Raw genomic sequence first — 22,734 nt, forward strand, 5'->3', positions numbered from 1 at the left:
CAGAATCGCTTTAAAATTAAGCCACCTATTTCAATAAAACTTATCAATACTCACCGGGATGATCTGTCCACATACTCCAATTGGTTCATGTCTTGTAAATGTGAAGTAATCCCCATCTATAATACAGAGAAAAAAAAAAGTGTGAACCTAAGGGCTAGGGTTCAAAAAAACATTAGTAACCATCCTAAATGTAATCCTTACAAGATATCTGCAGTACCAAGTCATTACTACTGTATTCAATTTTACTGCATGCCTACATGTACAATATAAACCAAGACCAGTAAGATTATGCAGAACCTACCTGCAGGTATGGTCATGCCATGTATTTTATCTGCCCAGCCAGCATAGTACCGGAATGTTTTAATCACACCTTGGAGATCCACATAAAAGGACTGTAGAAAGGGTTTGCCGCTATTTAGGGACTCCAGTGTCTGAGAAGTGAATGGGAAGGTCAACACTTTAGTTTCTACTTTTATAATAAAAAGAAAAGCCAGCAATTATAAAGCTGAAATATATTGCCTTAACGCAGAAGTATAAAGTGAGTTAGAAAAACACTTACTGGAAACCGTTCTATACTAAAGGAGGTACGAAAATTAATGAGAAAATGTTTGGAGTCAAATGGTAAGAACCAACACCTTGTTTTTTATGAAGTTATTCCACAAGTGATGCTAGTTTGTGGTTACTTACCCCTCCAAAATTAATTTTGTTTGCAATAGAGTGTTACAGTAGCAAGTAGTAAAGCTGGAGAACACTACTTGGCACAAGTATATATGGTAAATGCCTCTTGCTGTAAAAATATAAAATATTATCCTTGAGGTATTCTGGCAACACTTACATTACCAAGCTGCATAAGTGACAGGGTGTGCCTATCCAGTTGGTGTTCGAGACATCTCCTATGCCAGCTCTCTCATATTTTTTTCCATTGTTTTGGCACCCTTAAAATTGTTCCAGAAACTTATTGCAATTACACATTTTTTTCATACACATGTTTATTTCCTGTATATATATTGGAACACGACAAGAAAAAAAAACAAAAATAAAAGCAAAAAAAATGGACTCAATTTCACATAACCTCCCAAAAAATAATAGGACGGACAAAATTGTGGGCTCCCTCAACTTAATATTTCGTTGCACACCCTTAGGAATAAATAATTGCAATTAATTGCTTCCTACATCAACAAGTCTCTTGCACCTTAACTGGGATTTTGGACCACTCTTGAAACCTGCTCCAGGTCTCTCATATTTGAAGGGTGCCTTCTTCCACCAACAATTTTCAATGTTCAATGCGATTTAGATCCGGACTCATTGCTGGCTACTTCAGAACTCTTTGTTTCCATCCATTTCTGGGTGCTTCTTGAAGCATGTTTGGAAGACCTACGATGCAAACCTAGCTTTCTGGCACTGACAACTACATTGCAACCTATAATCCTTTGGTAATATTCCAATTTCATGAAATCTTGCACACAGTCAAGGCACCCAGTGCCAGAGACAACCCCAAAACATCTTAGAACTTTCAACATGTTTGACTGTAGGCACTGTGTTCTTTTGATATTCCATTATCAGTCAACAGTAGAATGATGTGCTTAAACAAAAAGCTCCATCTTGGTCTCATCTGTCCACAAGATGCTTTCCCAGAAAGATTTTGTCTTACTCATGTACATTTTGGCAAATTGCAGTCTAGCTTTTTTAGGTCTATATGTCAGCCGTGGGTCATCCTGGATCTCCTGCCATAGCGTTTAATTTCATTTAAAATATTGACAGTTCACACTGGCACTGATGCACCCTGAGCCTGAAAGTCAGCTTGAATTTCTTTGGAACTTGATTGGAGCTTATTCAGCATCTGGACCATGCTGTGTTGCAACTGTTCACTTTTTCTCTGCAGTCTCTGTCCAGGGAGATTAGCTACAGTGCCATGGGTTCCAATCTTCATGATTATGTTGCGCACCATGGACAAAGGAACATCAAAATCTGTGGAGATGGACTTGTAATCTTGAGATTGTTGATATTGTTCAACAATTTTGGTTCTTAAGACCTCAGAAAGTTCTCTTCTTATCTTTCTGTTCTTCATGATACTGTAAGGGTACCGTCTCACTATACGATTTACCAACGATCACGACCTGCGATACGACCTGGCCGTGATCGTTGGTAAGTCGTTGTGTGGTCGCTGGGGAGCTGTCACACAGACAGCTCTCCAGCGACCAACGATGCCGAGGTTCGCTGGTAACCAGGGTAAACATCGGGTTACTAAGCGCGGGGCCGCGCTTAGTAACCCGATGTTTACCCTGGTTACCAGCGTAAAAGTAAAAAAAAAAACCGTACATACTCACCATCTGATGTCCGTCAGGTCCCTTGCCGTCTGCTTCCCGCTCTGACTGAGTGCCGCCGTACAGTGAGAGCAGAGTGCAGCGGTGACGTCACCACTGTGATCTGCTCTCACTTTCCGGCCGGCAGACAGTCAGAGCGGGAAGCAGACGGCAAGGGACCTGACGGACATCAGATGGTGAGTATGTACGGTTTGTTTTTTTTTACTTTTACGCTGGTAATCAGGGTAAACATCGGGTTACTAAGCGCGGCCCTGCGCTTAGTAACCCGATGTTTACCCTGGTTACAAGCGAACGCATCGCTGGATCGCTGTCACACACAACGATCCAGCGATGACAGCGGGAGATCCAGCGACGAAAGAAAGTTTCAAACGATCTGCTACGACGTACGATTCTCAGCAGGATCCCTGATCGCAGTAGCGTGTAAGACACTGCGAGATCGTAACTATATCGCTAGAACGTCACAAATCGTGCCGTCGTAGCGATGAAAATACCACTGTGTGACGGTACCCTAAGTGTGGCACACAAAGCAAAGATTGAGATAACATCTCTTTATCTGGTCTCATCTGTTTCCATATTGGCCATACCCATTACTTGCCACAGATAAGTTTGAATGAACATCACAAGCTTGAAATAAAGTGGTTTCTCCATAGTTTTGTAAAGGGGCCAACAGTTTTGCCCAATCCATTTTGGGGTTTTGTGTGAAATTATGTTCAATTTGTCTTTTTTCGCCCATGACTAATCTATAGATGTTATTTTATTGGCTTTTTATTAGTTCTTAGTGATTACAAACACCACAACACACAGCAGTGGCCCAGGGTTGGGCAGGGGGAGAGGTAGATTCCCCCTGGGCCAGTCACCCAGTAACTATTGAGGACTAGGGTTGAGCGACTTTAACTTTTTTAGGATCGAGTCGGGTTTCGCGAAACCCGACTTTGTCAAAAGTCGAGTCGAGTAAAATCGTCCGATTATCGTGCAAAGTCGGGGATCGACCGAAACACGAAACCCAATGTAAGTCAATGGGGAAGCGAAGTCTCTCTCTCTCTCCGTCCGTCCCTGCAAAGCAAAGTTGTGTTGGACTGTGGAAATCGCTACATCCCCAACGGTAAGATGGTGGTTTTACCCCCTGTGACGCTGCAGAAAGCAAGCCGGAACCTATGTCATCACACTGCCCACACTCCTTCATTGGCTGTAAAATGGCAGGGAAAGCGTCATATGAAACGCGACTTTGGCGTGAAGATCGCCGACCGCATGGCCGATCCCACAGTGGGGTCGGGTCGGGTTTCATGAAACCCGACTTTGCTGAAAGTTGGCGATTTTTGAAAATGTCCGATCCATTTCGCTCAACCCTATTGAGGACGACACAACCTCGGCCGCACTGTACCTTGAATAAAATCACACAGTCTCATCACAATCTGTAAGGTCCTACTGTGCTGCAACCGCATGTGATGTAATGCAAAGTACAGCGATGCTGAAGCACCCGGCGGCCCCAAGCAGGCCCCAGTGATGCCGAGCAGGATGGGCTCATGCAGGGGAACACTGAGGACATGCCCCCTCCTACCTGACAGAGGAGCATGAGATCAAGAGATGCAAAAAACTGCATGTGAAGGCTAAGCAGCATGTACTGAAGACAGAGGTTGTACGCAGGGGCTGTAGAGTATATGCTACTAGTGATGAGTGAATACATTCGGCACTATTCATTACTCATGCGAATAGTACGGTATTCGAGTAATTAGGTAGCTGCTTTGGTATATTCGAGTGACCAGCAAGTTTAACGCTTTATTTGCAGCTAATGAACATGCTGAGCTGGCTTGTCAAAAAACAATGCTGGCGCCATCTTTGGTGTGGCATTACTGCGATTGGCTGGTCTTCTAGCATCATAGGGAATATTTAAAGGCTGCTGGCGCCATCTTGCGCACATTGCAGCCAGAAACAGAATAGAGAGAGTGCAGTTACAGCAAAAAGGGACATTGAAAAGAACGTAGGGAAAGTGATAGGAGGTTACAGTAAGCATTGTTTTATTCCAAAAAGCTATTTTAAGAGCTGAAGATTGTCAGCTCTTAGAAGTTGTTTTTTAGATGGGGATTTAGTAGGGAGAGATTTAATAGAAGGGAGGGTGGGTGAAAGGCAGGCACCTGAGTTTGATCATTGCAAGTACATGCTGCAGCTCTCTGATATTTTCCACTTAAAATACCTAATACTTCTCTAGCAGTTGTGAGACTGGAGCAATCTGGGTAGAGATAATCATGTGACAATTTAGCAGAGGCAATAATCTTCATTACTCTGCATTTGGAGTGTCAGCAAGACTATCTCCCCCCAAAAAATAGCCACCTATTACTAGATACAGTGAATTTGTACATAAGACCTTTGTTAGGCTTCTTTTACACTTACTGTGTTTTTAATGGAATAGAAAACTAAATCCAAAACGCCCAGTGTGAACATATGCTAAGGTAGAGGTACAATTATGTTATTTTTTTATTTTTTTTATTTAGCGTTATGTACATATTATGAAGGAAGTAACTTATCTTAGCCTTTTTCACTTTTAGGCTATGTGCACACGTTCAGGATTTCTTGTAGAAATTTCCTGAGCAAAACAGGACATTTTCTGCAAAAAAATGCCAGCATTTTTCTCGCGCTTTTGGTGGGTTTTTTTACGGATTTTTCTGGAAGTTCCCAATGCAATAATATAGTGGGAAATTTGCAAAAAAAACGTAAAATTAATGAACATGCTGCGTTTTTTACCGCAATGCGTTTTTTTTGGAGGAAAAATGTGCACAAAAATTTCAGAATGCATTCTAAATGATGGGATGCATAATGTATGCATTTTTTTCACGTTTTTATAGCGAAAAAAATGCGACAAATCTGCAACATGTGTACACAGCCTTGGAGCTTCCAAACCATTTCAGCTTTTTTCTCATGCCCCCAGACCTGTTAGTTGGGTCCAGCAGAAAAATATTCGGCTTTCCCATTGACTTGCATTGGATTCGTTATTCGGTACAAATACACAGAAGCTGATCATGCCGATTTTCCCGAATCGGAATATTTCACTATTCGATCATCACTATATACTACACACAGGAGGCTATGTACAGTGGCTGAGGTGCCATGTCCTGCATATACTGTATATAGCCTCCATAGGAGCTGTGGAGTAATGTGCTGTATATGGAAGCTGCATATAGGAGTCATGGAGCAATGTACAGGCTGACAGTAGATCAACATTCGGGCTGGTTGTCAGTCAGTGCCGGGGGCACGGTTACAGCCGCCACTACACAAAGCGGTGACCAAACACGCATTGGAGCTGCCACCATAACAGAAACCTGAACATCTAAATACCGGCGTTGGGCAGGCTCACAATGCCATTAACCTGCAGATTACCCAACTCACACACTTTGCTGTGGTACTCAAGAGGTCGGCATCTGCTTTAATGTTGCTTAAAGTATGATGTAGCTTATCAAGTGGAGAATTAAAGTCTTGCATCATAAAACTCAAATGCATACCATTTAAAAATATAGAATGGGTGCAAAAAAAAAAACCCCCACATAATTAAGTGTGCATTGTGTGTGTTTTTTAATTATTAGATCTATTGAATAGAAGTCTACCATAGTGAACCAATGAAAAAATGCCCAATATACAGCATATAGAAATGTACTTTACTTACGGCAAGGATGGCCCTCTCCCTTTCAACCAAATCAGCAAGTTTATCCAAGAGTCTCCCCCTTTCTGATGCATCCATTCTTCTCCATACAGAACCCAAGGAAAATGCCAAGCGAGCAGCTCTCACTGCTTTATCTACATCAGTCTTTGAGGAGAAGAAAAGAACATTAACAGAAAAGAACATCATCCACCAAGACTACAATTACCAAAAGCCAACTGGACATAAAAAAAAATAAAATAAAAAAATAATAAAAAATAAAAATAAATAATAACCTGAAATTGAAATTTTGAGGTTTGTTCTTTTTATAACACAAACTTTTTCAAAAGTGAGAAGCTGGCCTTTTAAAGTGATTACCTTCTCGGCTTCTTGAACTTCACATATCTGCTCTCCAGTGGCTGGATTGTAGACCGGAAACAACTTTCCACTCTCTGAACTTTGCCACTCATTATTGATAAAAATCTAAAGAAAAAAAAAAAAAAAAAAAAAGAATTAAAAAAAGTCAGTTTTAATGACAAGATTTAGAACATTTTTTTTTTTTTTTTATTTATAAAAAGTGTGCAGACGGTTAGAGTGCCATCTTTCAAGGACAAAATTCACATGAGTGAAAAAAATAAAAACCTAATACTTAAGTTATTTTATTTGGGACTGGCATCACCAATCCGTAAGGTTATGAAAACTCTTGGGTCCCATGGGGCAGATTTCACTTACATTTAATTTCTTAACCTTATCTTTGATCAAGTCTCAAATCTTAGGTCTTGATGTATGGTAGGTCAAAAAACACTAAGTAACCCATATACTACTACTGTGAGAGGATTTTCTTTGCCCAAGGCTATGGTCACAATATTATTTGGGCAGTATTTCACATCAGTATTTCAAAATTAAAATCAGAAGTGGGTAAAAAAAAAAAAAATGCAGAAGTGGTGACGTGTTTCTACTATACTTTCTCTCGGTTCCACTCCTAGTTCTGGCTTACAACTACTGATAGTGTGCAACCTTAGGGTACCGGTACGCTAAAAGACTTACCAACGATCACGACCAGCGATACGACCTGGCCGTGATCGTTGGTAAGTCGTTGTGTGGTCGCTGGGGAGCTGTCACACAGACAGCTCTCTCCAGCGACCAACGATCAGGGGAACGACTTCGCCATCATTGAAACTGTCTTCAATTATGCCGAAGTCCCCCTGCAGCACCCGGGTAACCAGGGTAAACATCGGGTTACTAAGTGCAGGGCCGCGCTTAGTAACCCGATATTTATCCTGGTTACAAGTGAACACATTGCTGGATCGGCATCACACACGACGATCCAGCGATGACAGCGGGTGATCTGATGACAAAAGAAAGTTTCAAATGATCTGCTACGAAGTACGATTCTCAGCGGGGTCCCTGATCGCAGTAGCATGTCAGACACAGCGAGATCGTAAGTATATCGCTGGAACGTCACGGATCGTGCCGTCGTAGCGACCAAAGTGCCACTGTGAGACGGTACCCTTAGCCTAAAGGCTGCGCAGCCGCATATTTGCTCATGCATGCAAGAGAATTGGGCCTATTATGCTAATGATACTTGACTCAAACTATCAGACTTTGAGCCAAGTGTCCTCTTACAGTGATCAGATTCTCTTGCATGAAATATCACAAGTGCGGAGATTATGGAGAACTTCATTTGTCCATCTTGTACATTGCCTGTGTCGCCATAAAACATGACATCTGAGTGCAGGCCGATTGTCACATGAACCCACAGACTCGTATGGGTGCATGTGGTCCAATTATCAGATGCATATACAGAATGCAGTGATTTTTTACTCATGCTGAATCAGCATGGGCATGAGTGGTCGGGGTGGGAGCACTAGTCGGCATTGCCCAATAGTATAACACTGTACAGAGTGCTATCCAATAAAACATCAGATAGTGTGTGCTTGTGTACGCAAGCACTTACATTCTTCTTGGCATGTATAATGTACTGGTACTGATATACTGCATCTCTCTAGGTCATTAAATGAATAATAAATAATTTTTATTTATATGACGCCAACAAATTCCGCAGCACTTTACAATTAAGCGGGGACATGTACAGACAAATTCAATACCAGTTAAGACAATTTAAACAGTGACATTAGGAGTGAGGTCCCTGCTCGCAAGCTTACAATCTACAAGGAAATGGGGGGACAAAATAGGTAAAAAGTGCTTGTTATTTCAGGCCTGGCAATTATAATAAATAGGGATTTTCATATAAAGCTGCACGATCCAGTCATCAGCCTGTGTTTAAGTGCAATAATCAATTATCAAGTGCAGTTATCATGTGCATGGAGGGTGTGGAGACAGATGAATAGTAGGGTGCAGATTCAGAATATTTGGAAGGAGAGAACAGGGCAAAGTTAGTTTACTGAGTAGTTGATGTGGTAGGCTTGTTTGAAGAGATGGGTTTTCATAGCGTGCTTGAATAGGTCGGGGCTAGGTATCAGTCTGATCGTCTGGGGAAGTGCATTCCAGAGAGCTGGCGCCGCACGAGAGAAGTCTTGGAGACGGAGGTGCGAGGTTTGGATTACGGGGGATGTTAGTCTTAGGTCATTTGTAGAATGGAGGGCACATGTAGGGCGATAGACAGATGAGAGAGGAGATATAAGGCAGTGCAGAACTGTTGAGAGCTTTGTGGGTGAGAGATGAGTTTACAATGGACCCTGTAGCGAATGGGTAGCCAGTGTAATGACTGGCACAAGATGGAGGCATCGGTGAAGTGGCTGGACAAAAATATGACCCTGACTGCCACAATCAAGATGGATTGGAGAGGAGAAAGTTTGGTAAGAGGGAGACCGATCAGAAGAGAGTTGCAGCAGTCCAGACAAGAATGAATAAAGAGCGACAGTAAGAGTCTTAGCAGTTTCAAAGGTGAGAAAAGGTCAGATTGTGGAGATGTTTTTAAGATGCAGGTGACAAGAGCGAGTGAGTGATAAGATATAGGGAGTAAAGGAAAGTTTGGTGTCGAATATGACTCCCTAGACAGCAGGCATGCTTCTTGGGAGTTATGGTTGAACCCTCTAGGGTAATTTCAATGTTAGGTAGAGTGAGGTTAGTAGAGGGCAGAAACACAAGAAGTTCAGTATTGGAGAGATTTAGTTTCAGATAGAGGGAGGAGGGAGGACATGATGTTAGAGACAGCAGACAGACAATCCTTGGTATTTTGAATTAGGGTAGGGGTGATGTCAGGGGAAGAAGTGTATAATTGGGTGTCATCAGCATAGAGATGATACTGGAACCCAAATCTGCTGTTTGTCCAATAGGGGCAGTGTATAGAGAGAAGAGGAGGGGGCCTAGGACTGAGCCCTGCGGAACTCCGATAGTAAGGGGACGAGGAGAGGAAGAGGAGCCGGCAAAGGATACAGTGAATGAGCGGTCAGAGAGGTAGGAGGAAAACCAGGAGAGGGCTGTGTCCTTGAGGCCCATAGAGCGGAGCATAGTGAGGAGGAACTGGTGATCCACAGTGTCAAATGTGGCAAAGAGATCCAGGAGTATCAGCAGGGAGCAATGACCTTTGGATTTAGCTGTTATTAGATCATTAGAGACTTTAGTGAGGGCAGTTTCAGTGGTGTGTAAAGAGCAGAAACCAGATTGTAAGGGGTCGAGAAGAGAGTTATCTGAGAGATAGTGGATTAGACGGGAGTGGGCCAAGCGTTCCAGGAGTTTAGAGATGAAGGAAAGGTTAGAGACAGGTCTGTAGTTAGCAATGCAGTTCTGGTCCAGGGATGGCTTTAAGTAAATGGGTTATGATGGCATGTTTAACTGAGGAGGGAAAGATACCTGAAGAAAGAGAGAGGTTAAATATTTTAGTCAGGTGAGTGGTGACAACTGGTGAGAAAGACTGCAGGAGATGTGAAGGAAGGGGGTCATTGTTGCAGGTTTTAGGCTGAGCAGAAGCGAGGACCTTGGAAATTTTTTCTTCTGAAACAGGCTCAAAGATGTCTAGTGAGCTTGAGGTGCAGCAGGGAAGGGGATCCAGGCACTGAGGAGATTGGGCTGAGATATCCTGATGGATGTGGTGGATTTTTTCGAGGAAATAAGTGGCAAGACCCTCACCACTGTGATTGGTGATGGGGGCCTGTACTTTAGGTTACAGGAGGGAGTTTAAGGTTTCAAAAAGTCATTTTGGGTTATTGGATAGTGAGGTGATGAGGGTGGTGAAGTGGGATTGTTTGGCCAGATGAAGGGCAGAGTTTTAAGTTTTGAGCATGAACTTATAGTGGATGAAGTCTTCTGCTAAGAGTGATTTTCTGCAAATCAGTGTTCCTATTGCAGAATAGGTAAAGTTGTTAACATTAATAAAACAATAAATACTTTTTTTTTCTGATTAGTAAGGATAAGTTCACACATAAGATTTTGATAAGTATTTGATGCTGCATATATTTGCTTGGGATAAATCAATGCAGCATCTTGCAGTTCCAGAGTCAATTTGATTTATAAAAATATGTAAACTGTCTAGGTCTTCGGAGGAAGTCAGAGTATCCAGGGGAAGAACATACAAACTCCTTGCAGATATTGTCCCTTGTGGGATTTGAACCTAGAACCCCCAATGCTGAAAAGCAACAGTGCTGACCACTAAGCCAACATGCCATGATATAAAGGGCCTTGAGACCAGTACTGATTTTATTGTAATAGCGCCTAGATAGATTAAAAATAAAAAATTTAAGTAGAACTGGTGCAGACTAATGATTATGGGTTTTGCTCTTCTGCATTTTTTATAAAGTTAGGTCCAACCAGGCAAGACAGTTCAGGCTTTACCGAGTGTGCACCAAACGTGGGTTACAAATTTATAAACCTGCCATCAAGCTAATTTGCAAAAAATATTTCACCACAAAGACAATTAAAAAAAGAAAAATTGAACCATGATATCACATTCAGGCAGTGTGTCACAAATCACGATGCGACTTCTTTTCTCTCAAATACGGCAAGTTACATTATTTTATTATTACCAAAGGTTGATTACATTTAAATTGGCTGTAAAACTCCTACCATTTACTCCAGTGTGTGTAAAGTACCTTCACCTAACATTCTGGAACAGATTCAAGTCTTGAAAAGCACCAGCTGTTGGATTTACAAGCAAAAACCTTACACTTAAGACTTTGAAAAGTGAGTTATTTAAGTGTTCTGTGTCAGGTAGTACCAGCCTGTACATATCCATACCACCAAGCCCACATTCTTTCGCAATAAATTTGCATTCACTTGGGGCTTTTATACACATATATAGAACTCTTCCAGCTATACAAAGTCTGATGCTTGTCGATAAAATGTATATACCCTGTGCATTTAATCTGACTTTCATTATGGGCACTTCATAAAAATGCCATGTAGTGGACAAGTGATGACACATTGCAAGAAAACACAAGGAATCCCTGCAAAGCTTAAATTAGTTTCCCCACCACCACCCTTTCTAATTTATAGAGTGTGGTCCAAGGGCAGTGTGTAAATCAGATAAACTATGACATGAAATCATCCTATCTGGAGAGTATATATAGTCATCGCGGAGGACTGCGTGACAAAGAAATGAAAACCCTTAGTGAAGCAAGACTTGTTTCCATGTAAATCACTGTGCAGAACCCCGAGAGGCCATTGTTCAAATTCAATAGCAAAAGCCATCCACTATTGCCATTCCCCTGGATTCAGCGTTAATTAAGGACGACTTTTTACCATAAATCAGCCCTGGTGTTTTTACAGCTTAATTCAGCATTAAGTACACATATTTAAAGAAAAATAAAAGTAATTGATTAACTACGGCAGGCTTTCCGAGAGGTGTAGAGGGCATTTTCATCCATAGATAGCTTAGAAATAGCAAACTGGAAGAAAAGTTAAAAACAACCCATTAAAACTCCCCCATGCATCAGTAATAATTTAAATCAGTGAACACCTCACATAAAACTTTCAGTGTAGGCCACATACACCATTCATTTAAAACACATATCAACAGGTGGTGGCAATGTAAGATCCAATTTCCTTTTTTTAAAAGCAGTTGTAAAATGATGTGCCATAGGAACAATGATGATTTGCAGTCTTCATTTGATATAGTTTCTATGATGCGATTATTTATAGCCAACCTCCCCAGGTGCAGGTTACTGCCAATTTTCAGATTTTAAACTAAACTTTCAGCGATTTTCTAATTTCCTTAAACACATCTAAATTTTTATTAAATTACATTTTGAGAATGGGCAACAGCGATGGCAGGAGGAGGGCTTCAATGAGTAATCGGTCTACAGAACTAGTCTGCAACCTGTGGTTTTCCAGCGGCAGCAAAACTACAACACCGTAGGTATGTGCGCGCAGATTTTTTTTCTTAAAAGGCGTACAAAAATAAAATTTAAAAAAAGCCATGGAGCTTTTCAAAACAGAAAACACTTCAGGAACTCCTTGGGGAGTTTTTTTTACCGGAAGGTTTTTTTTTTTTTTTTTTTTTTCAGCTTTTTGATTTGGAGTGGATATCATCAGAATCCACTACAAAGCAGTGACATGCACTCCACCTTAAAAAAGAGAAAAAAACAAAACACCCTTATGTGAACAGTAAAGTGGATTTCTCATGGAAATGAATTAGAAGCAGGTGTGCCAACCGAACAAGAATTCCTGGACAGTAGGTATATGAAAACTCGACACTCAAAAGGATGAAATGAAGCTATTTATTCATGCAATCCAATTAATCCAGAAAGCTTAAAATTTGGGCCCAAAATCCAGACCTTTATCAAAAAGGTGTGGATTCCTGGGGTGGCTGTGAAAGAAAAAAGTGAGAAGTGCTGTGGCGGGTGCCTTTGAAACCCTACACAAGCAGAAACTCATCAATAGGGAGTGCTGTAAATCATCACCTACTAGAAATTCCTAGACATTGTATATACTGTATACTAGATGGAGGCCCGATGCGGTGGCGGTAATGTCACAATGGGGGCAGGCTTTGCAGCGTGGAGAATCTCCCCACCCACCTATCTACTCTCTCTTTCCCCATGTGCTGACTTCTCCCTTCTGTGCTCTCTTTGACCTGTCTACCCCATGTGTTATATTAACAACCAATGTATCCAAAAAGTAAGAGGGGCACTTCTACACACAATATCACAAAATTCCCATCTTGCATAATATTCATGGAAATATGAAGAGATCCCAGATGCAATAAGTTTAAAAAAAAAAAAACTTACTTAGTAATACATAAACCAATTAAAAAACAAAATTACTGTCAAGGGACACCGAACAGATGAAAACACCAAATAATAAACTGAAGTTAATGATATGAGGGATATTCTACATTAACAATCATAATGCAGACAAAATAACACTGCTATGCCTATGAGATGCAATTTATGAGGCACCACAGATATCTTAAGCAAGTGTAACGATGTAAACTGCCATCTGATTAACATATCTACTCCCTATGGAGCGCCCCGCCTGGGCTGTGGGGTACTTGGCACCGGGTCTGGTCGCTCTTAAGGGGGATGTCACGGTGGCTGCAACCCGGTCCGTGGTCCTGGGGAAAGGGGAAAGGGAAAGGTCTTTTAAAGGGGAATTGTGGTAAAGTCTGTCGTGACGCCACCTGTGGTGTTCGGTCAATAGGGGGACCGATGCTGCTTTAAAGGGGTACTCTGGGGGGGATGTTGTCGCAGCAATGATGATAACGATTCCCACATGTGAAGCAGGGTCCCCAGGTGTGTGGTGATGATGGTGTATGCCAACGAATAAGTGGAGGACACAAGTTGTAAAAAGTCTTTACCTGGTTTACTGTAGATGTAGCAGACTTCAGTCCAGGGTACCAGGTACAGGTGTAGTTAGGGTCCAGCCAGCTTGGAGGCAATTGGGGAATCCCTCTCCCAGGTGAGGTCCTTTAGCCTTTCTAACTAGCGCTGTCCTATGAGGTCTTTGCTGCTTGAAGCTGTTTAGCAAAGTCCTCTTTTCCCCCTGTCCTAAGACAGGTACCTGCACGACGGGCAGCTTGAGCCGTTTTACAGGGACTCTCATGCCCCAGGCTCTTCAGGTGCTGCTGCGTCTCAGGTGTGGTGTGGGCCAATCTACTATATAATTGTCTAAGGGTACTTCCGTCTGTCCTTCTGTCTGTCGCGGTTATTCGTACGCTGATTGGTCTCGCCAGCTGCCTGTCATGGCTTCCGCGACCTATCAGCGACACGCACAGTCCGGAAAAAAATGGCCGCTCCTTACTCCCCGCACTCACTGCCCGGCACCCGCATACACCCCTCCGGTCACGGCTCACACAGGGTTAATGCCGGCGGTAACGGACCGCGTTATGCCGCGGGTAATGCACTCAGTTACTGCCGCTATTAACCCTGTGTGTCCCCAACTTTGTACTATTGACGCTGCCTATGCGGCATCAATAGTACAAAATGTAATGTTAAAAATAATAAATAGAAAAAAAAACCTGCTATACTCACCCTCTGTAGTCCGCTGAGCCACTCGCACCGCCCGCCATCTTCCGTTGCAGGTTGCGGTGGCAAAGATGGTATGGCAGAAGGACCTGCCATTATGTCACGGTCATGTGACCGCGATGACATCACAAGTCTGCGCGCCTGCGCAGAAAGGACCTAACGTGACGTCACGGTCGTGTGACCGCTACCCGGTCATGTGACCGTTACCCGATCATGTGACCGCTACGTCATCACAGGTCCTGCGCTCAGACCAACCCTGGGACCGGAAGCTGCCGTGGAATACAAGGGGCCCTCGGAAAGGTGAGTATATGTTTATTTTTTATTTTTTAACCTGTGACAAACGTGGCTGGGCAATATACTACGTGGACATGCATATTCTAGAATACCCGATGCGTTAGAATAGGGCCACCATCTAGTTTATTAAAAAAAACGTGTGCACAGCTTTCGACGTGTGGTGCCCAGGTAGGTTCCAACACCTTAATTATGTGTAATAAAACCGGGCACTCAACTTATATTTGGAAGCGAATTTATTTTCAGCAACAAAAAAACGTTTCGGTCACCAATTTGACCTTCATCAGTTACGTATAGTGGATGGTGTTTGAGAAAAGGGTGCCAGTGTAGGCAAATAGTAATTAGCTTCCTTAGTCTATGTGAAGGAGTGGTATGTCTCATACATACCACTCTTTTACATAGACTAAGGAAGCTAATTACTATTTGCCTACACTGGCACCCTTTTCTCAAACACCATCCACTATACGTAACTGATGAAGGTCAAATTGGTGACCGAAACGTTTTTTGTTGCTGAAAATAAATTCGCTTCCAAATATAAGTTGAGTGCCAGGTTTTATTACACATAATTATGGTGTGGGCCAATCACATAAAGTTCTTAATCCTCCAGTACTGCCAAGTGTCCTACAGTTCCACTAAGGCCTCGGGCTCCCGGTACCCGGCTGCTGCGCTCTGGCTCTGAGGGTGTCCTGCCACTGTTCTGCTGCTGAGCCCTGTTCCACTCCTGCGCTCCTTTCCTCAATGCATGCAACAACCCTTCAGGCTCTCCTCTTCCCAGAGGCTGCAACTCTCACATGGCTACTAGCCTCTCTGTCTGTTCCAGATGTCCTTCCTTTATCTCTCCCTCCGGGAGACCAACTGTCTCTGTCCACTGTCTCTCCCAGACTGTCCAACTCCTCCTCCAGACCAGAACATATGTCCATATTTGAGGGACGCTCCCCTAAATCCAGGCCCTGAGTTCCCCCTCCTGGCCTGGATTCAGAATGTGTTGCATATGTGTGCTTACTTGGTAAAGAAAATCCCCTTTGCCTTCACGCATGATATTGCCCTCCCCGAAAAGAAGGAAACATCACTGTAACAACCAGTTACCTGGGGTGTTACACCTATATGTGTCAATAAAAACTGGGACTAAACATGCGAAGGTAGGGATATCCCTTAAAAATGTACTTATGTGAAGCACACAGATAAGACATTAACCGTGTGGGGTTAATAATATAATGAAAAGAAATGGTATTGTATAAATATATCGTCCCCGTACCAATTGGTACAAATATGGGACTGATGCAAATCACACTATCAGTATTACCCTAAGCAAGTCAAATGCTAGTCCCAGAAATCAATCCTCAATGAAGATATTACCTGTAACAGAGGTGCTGTGTGTCCCTTCGGCGTCCCCTCATCCCGACGCTCGTTTCGCCACCAGCTTCTTCCGGAGGCCCATGTGCTATATGCATTGGTTTTGTCCCAGCGATGCTGTTGCTCTTCAAGAGTCTCATTTGCCTATTGTTGTGTTCGACGTTGTGCCTTTGCTGCTTTCCTTTCATTGTCATTGGCGTACTTTTTAGGATGAGCCATGTTGGCTTTGATATTTGCTTTTTAAAAGGGGTTTTCCCACAAACGAAAGTTCATTTTAAAACCTGTCTGTGTTTGACCGTGTACAGAACATATCACAGCTCCTGGGCAGGGGAGGAAGCAAGAGACAATACAACAAAAGATCGCAGAGGATACATTTTGGGATGTAAAATATTGTTTAAAAACAGTCAGTGAAATATTTTACCTGACAAAATGAATCCTCTGTGATCCCCTGCTGTAATGTCAGTAATATCTTTTGCTTCCTCCCCTGCCATGGAGATGAGGTATGCTCGGTACACGGTCAGACAGGCAATTTTTTGTGTACAAAGATCAGTGAATCATTCAGCTGATCCCGGCGGCGGCGTGTTCGCGACGGTGTTCCGCTGGTGGTACCGTGCAAGAGGTTGCTTATGGCATTGTGTGTGTGTGTGTGTGTGTGTGTGTGTGTGTGTGTGTGGTGTTCTGCTGGTGGTACCATGCAAGAGGCTGGTATCACCAGCAGTTTCCATATAAAGACACCCATCACTTGGGTGTCCCAATATAGCGGTCGGTGAACTTCTGCCGCTTGGAATTCTGGGATATGGACGGAACAGGATGTGAAGACATTACAAGGTAAATATATATCAACTCTATTGATGAACTGCTGGTGCAGGTGTCAGTGGTTGGCACATGGCGCCTTGAAGGCTATAAAAAGAGCTTCTTACAGTCTGATCAGAATGGTTAACCAAGAACCTAATGTTCAGTTTTGTAAATTTTTGCCTAGTGGTATTAGATCAACTTATGATTTTTCAATGCGCAGTCCTTGTCTTTTTTCTACAGCACAGCAACTGTAGATGAGTTTTTAAGAAGAATACATACCAAATATTAAACACACACACACACACACACACACCCCTCTCCTCAAATAACACCATCTGAATATAGCCTAATGCAGAGTCCGCCACTTTTCTGTGTGCAATGAGGGCATTTTGCTGAGAAATTTAATTACGTAGTTCATCCACTGGACCACCATAGACTATAAATGACTGGGTGAGCTACCTTCTACTCTGCAGTGATGTTCTAAAAGTCATTGCATAGTAGAGCAGCTGCACAACATCGGGCAAGAAGCGGCTGTCCGACATTGCCTTCTCTATAGGGATTCTTGCTGAGAAATCCTTTACATTTTTGCCTTTACTATCCCTGTATACACAGTGCTGAACAAGCATGGTGTATACAAAATAGGAAGCACTGTTAGCATATCCATCACCGGATACAGTGATCACATGATTGCTGGATGTAGGGAACCCTGACAGCTACACTAAGGCAGAATGCCTTATTTCTGCAGCTGTGGCATTCAGGCTGCTTATAAACAAAGACTGGGAGTACCATCAGAAGGTCTGTGCTGGACTGCTGAGGAAAAGAAGAATTTAGTATAAATTTGGCGTTTTACAGCATCCGTTGCAGTTTTTTAAGGTTTTAATTTGGTGTGAATGGGGGGGGGGGGGTCAAGCAGCTTTTAGGTTAATGGATTAATAAAAAAAAAAAACAATCAATTCACATGTAAAAAGAACAAATGCAATACCTGGAGCTTGCAGACATGCATGTTCTTATGACCATCCAACCCCACTCAATTAGAACAGATTTGTAAATACACCACAACACCTTTATTCTACGGAGCACTCTTCAATCCTGTAGGCAGCACAGTACATGGCCACAGCACAATCTCAGGTGGATGGGAGAGATTTCCAGAACAAGTTCATCTTGAAAGCCTTATATCTAGTGTGCAACATGCAAAACCGGCGCATCTACTTTTTTGTTTTTAATAGACAAGAAAAAAAAAGTTATGATTTTGCCCATTTGCTATCTGGTAGACCTTCCATGTGTATCCCACAAAACTGAAACCGCAAGTTTGTTTTTGGAGTACAGTCAGTTTAGAAATAAATCACATCTGTTTGCCCTTTAGCAACATCAGGTTTTGTTTTATGAAAGAAACTATATACAGTTTAAGAGGCATACAAAATCCATTGCTCTGCACCAAGATAGTAGGCACCTGTAATAAGTGTACCATGAGAGGAAGCACACAAACCTTTCTTTCAGAACACGCATGCTTCCTGTTAGTTAATATTCTAGGAATCTTAGGAAAATCATTACATTGTTCAGGAATGCAGATATAATTATCTATAGAGAGAAAAATCAGTAAAAGGAGCTTGTGGCTGGTATGGGGGAGGGGATCGGGCTATATTTAAGATCGCTTTAATAAGGGGTTGTCTAATTCTTTGAACAAAAAAAATAAAATTATGTTACATATACAGCATTGGGTATTGGATCAGCAAACAAAAAAAAAACAAAAAAATGGAAATCACAGACAAAAATAGAGTCACCTTAATAGGCCGGGGTCACAATGGCGAGTGCAATATGAGTCTCTCGCATCAATACCTGGCACCGGAGCATTCAGCTGCATAGAAATACATGCAGCCGCACACTCCGGTTCCAAGTGCCGGCAGCAGTGCCGGGTATTGATGCGAGTCTCTCGCCCTGCACTCGTAGGTGTGACCCCGGCCATAAGGTGCAACCAATCCCTTAAATAATGATGCTACCAATAATATCTATAAATCTGCAATCCAAATTTTGTTGTCAAACAAATCACTACTTAAAAAAATAAAAAATAAAAAACAGTAATTATTCAATAATGCTCAAGTTAAGGTGTTGGCGACATAAAAACACAAAACAAGCATACAAAGCGAAAAGAAAGTATATGTGTAATCAGACAACGGAACATCAACTAGTAAATGATGGCAATAATTGTAGAGTGTGGGAGAAGGACAGTGTGGCATTTTCTCTCTATGCAGGTCGATATTGATGACCTATCAGGCTATCACTCAACTGAATAGCAGGGGAAAAAAAAAAAAAAAAAAAAGTGAAATCCACTAAGCAGGGTTCATAGCAGCGCTGTTATCTCTGCTGAGGACTGAATGTAAACAGCTGATCTGTGGGGTGCTCAGTGTGGGAGCCTCACCAATCTGATATTGATGACCCATCCTCTGGAAAGCTAAATATCAAAAGTAGTGGACAACACCTTTAAAGCCGTTATAGTGTTCTCAATATTTGGTTCAGTTTAGCTGGATCTGAAAATCTACTAATGAATGCAATGCCTAGTTAAATTTTCTTCCAATATTTCTTGAGTATGCAAATCGAAGAACAAATTCTAATCTGCTAATTGTATGGCCTGCAAATACATGTACTATTTTGGTTTTGTCCAGTGAAAACAAGTTATCACCAATATGCAGGATAGGCGATAACTTGATGATCACTGGGTGCTCCATTGCTGAGACCAGCACCAATCAGCAGATCAGGGAACTTTTATGCAAGTTATAAAGTGCAGTGGAAGGTCAGATGCACAGCTGATGTTCAATTCCTTCTGGAACTTTGTGAAAAAGCCCAGTGCAGCACATAACTTCTCTATGAAGAATGAATGAAACAGCAGTCGAGAATTCTAAAATTCTATTGCCGATAAAAGCTACCACTTATCCTGTGGATTAGCGAGGTTAACTTGTTTTCACTACACAACCCCTTTAAGCAGTGGCGTAATGACCGGGGTTGTGCAACCACGCCCAGTGGATGAGGGGCCTTCCAGCATCAGCAGAAACTTCAACTGGATGTGCATCCCTGGACGCTCATCCAGCTAAAGTGTATTGCACCCAGAGACCCAAGATCACGTCTGTGTGCAGCAATAAACACTGTTGGCCAGTCAGAGGCCAGCAGCTGACATTGGCATGCACATGACATCATGCGCTCCCGTCGCATGTAGCCGGCTTCACAATAGGACGCTGTGCAGTGGGGGAGCAGAATATACAGTATATATTTTTTTTTTCCTGTTAATTAGATCAGTGGTCATAATGCTACATGGAGGACTGTGGGCTGTGCATTATGCTGCATGGAGGACTGTGGACTGTACATTATACTTCTGCTATGTGGCACCATGACTTCAATTTACGTGGTGGGGTGCCCTGGTCCAAATGTTGCACCAGGGCCTGTCAGACTCTAGTCACGCCTTTGGCTTTAAACGCGGCTATTATATATTTTGAATAACGTCCAGATATCTAGTGTTTCCCATTTTTAACATTGGTATCTTATACAGTACAGGGCTCCCCTAGACACAATGGCCCTGGTGCAACTGCTACCTCTGGATCCAATACAATAATATGCCTCTTCTAAAGACCTTAACACATTGGGTCCAAACACAATCCAAAAGTTGGCCACGTATCTCTCACTATAGTTTTTAAAATAATCACAATGCATCCCTTTCTAAATATGGTCTATAAGAGACTTATGGCATAATTGCTGAGCCTTAGGCACAAGAAAGGGAATCCTATAGGAGAGAAGAAGAAAAAACAACAAACAAAAAAACGACTAAAAGTAAAGTTTCAGCTACAAAGTTACAATAAAATGCATCACATTTTGCATTGCAGATCCTGCTAATCAAATATGTTAGCTCAGATTATTTGCATGAATTGAGCAGACATGGCTCTCAAAAAAAAACAATTTGAAGACATTTGGTGCAATTTGTAGACACCATAACATAAGAAAGGGGGAGGTCAGTGCCGTTTGTTTTCTTAGCCACAGGGGGCAAACATTTGAATAACATGTATAACATACAAATGTTTTAGCATGCTTGGCTTAGAATTTGATTGATTGTGTAAAAAAGTTTAATTAAACAACTTTCGTAGAAGAATGAAGTATAAGCAAAGGTTGCTGCTTGGCTGTGACTTGCAAACCCAGCGGTAGAGCAAACTTTTGTGCAGTGGATTTATGAATAGATGGATTTGCTCTATAAAATAGTAGTTCTATTGTAATTTTGAGAATACTACTTTATTAATATACCACGTAGAAAAAGTTTATCTACACCAGTTATGTGGTAGTGAGTAAGATCAAGCTATCTTGGGCAAAAAGGAACAGTGCTCAAATTACTGCAGGCCACATTTATTAGGCCTCATACATATTGTATATCCAGGAATAATCTGATCTTTAAAGGGAGCAGAGAGCAAGAGTTGGGCTTGTAGAATTCAGGGCTGTGGAGTCGGTGTCCATTTTGAAGGAGTCGGTATTAAATGGACAAACTCCTAAAATATATAATACATTGGGTGCAGTAGTACAATGCAGGATGTGCTGTAAATGTCTTTATAAGATGCTGGGAAAGTTATGAAATGTCCTATAAATGTCTTATCTGTTCCTGATCTAAGGATCTGGGTTTTTAGTCGAGATGAATCTGTGCTGCACTTTATGCACATGCTCAGTAGGGGGCAGTGCAAACTACCAAGATTGCACAATCAGTTCTATTTATCTGAATAGGGTTCCTAAAAGCCCCATTTTAACGAATGGAACAGTTGCTAAATATGTCTGCAGCAAGTTTGCTGAAAATGAAAATACCCTTTTACAATAGGTAACATTACTTCTTGAAATACACAGATCATATAGGCTAGATTCACACATACAATTTTGATATGTGGGGAAAAAATAATACATTCTAGGAGTGGACATTATCAGTCTGTTCTTCAGACTTTCTTCCCTTTTCATTCACGAGTCCTGGCTTTAGCTTCTAAAACTTGATATGAATGCAGCCTTATGCTGACGTGATCATGGCGTAAACATTCCTACTTCTAAGGCTGTGTGCCGATGATGAGTTTTTGGTGCTCTGTATTCTCCTTGCTACACAGAGAAGAGAAAAAAAAAAAAAAAGCATCTTACAGTTCCAGCAAAATGGATGGGACTCCTAGAAATCTCGTGCTTACTGTGCGTTATTTTTTACTCAGTGTAAGCTGACCTGCAGTGCATGCTTCAAATCCGCAATATGTAAAAAATTATTTCGAGTATGCCAAGTTTTATGTATGGATTGCAGTAGCTGCAGAAAATTGGCAGGTAAAAAAAATATATGTTTTTATTGTGGTTATGCTGCAAAAACACACACACAAAAACAAACAAACAAACAAACAAACATGTAATCCGCTCTTGATTCCATCAGTAAAGTTTTTTCAAAGGCAAGTAACAGCAAGTATCAAAAACAAAGCAGCTTTATTTAAAAAAATGACATGGCAAGTAGAGACAAAAAAATATGCGCAGAAACGCTGCAAAGTACAAAACAAAAAAAGTTTAAAGTTCATCAAGGGAGCTAAGCCTCAAACCTTCACTACTGGAATTCTGTTAAGGGCTCTTTTAGACAGACATGATGATTGGTCCAATCTTATATCGCAATGCAAGGACTGGATGCGCGTCTCCCGAGTGCGACAGCTCCATATATTTCAAGGAGGCGGTTATGCTCAGATCGGGATATGTGTGGCCATTCAATGCATCACGATTCAAAATCAGAACGTTGATCATGGATGTCTGAAAAAACCTTAACTGACATGTTGCCGGTATGGCTGGGTTCACATTGGAAATAAGAATTCCTCTATTCTGCACTGTATTCAAAACAGGAAAACTGAATTATTGACGTCAGGAAAGGATCAGTGCACAAGACTGACACCAG

General features: G+C 41.9%; 1 protein-coding gene across 2 annotated transcripts in view; it reads right to left on the minus strand.

Moving 5' to 3' along the window:
• ALDH1A2 (aldehyde dehydrogenase 1 family member A2) overlaps positions 1–22,734 on the minus strand; it is a 73,450-nt gene that overhangs the window by 45,221 nt on the left and 5,495 nt on the right. For both annotated transcript variants that reach the window (XM_077263825.1, XM_077263823.1), the window contains 4 exons: positions 6,331–6,435; positions 5,980–6,120; positions 302–431; positions 55–116 (listed from right to left, as the gene is read on the minus strand). In XM_077263825.1, coding sequence (XP_077119940.1) covers positions 55–116; positions 302–431; positions 5,980–6,054 — 267 coding nt within the window. In that variant the 5' untranslated portion in view covers positions 6,055–6,120; positions 6,331–6,435. The remainder of the gene's footprint in view (positions 1–54; positions 117–301; positions 432–5,979; positions 6,121–6,330; positions 6,436–22,734) is intronic.

The sequence above is a fragment of the Ranitomeya variabilis genome, chromosome 5 (assembly GCF_051348905.1).
Source record: "Ranitomeya variabilis isolate aRanVar5 chromosome 5, aRanVar5.hap1, whole genome shotgun sequence".
NCBI lineage: Eukaryota > Metazoa > Chordata > Amphibia > Anura > Dendrobatidae > Ranitomeya > Ranitomeya variabilis.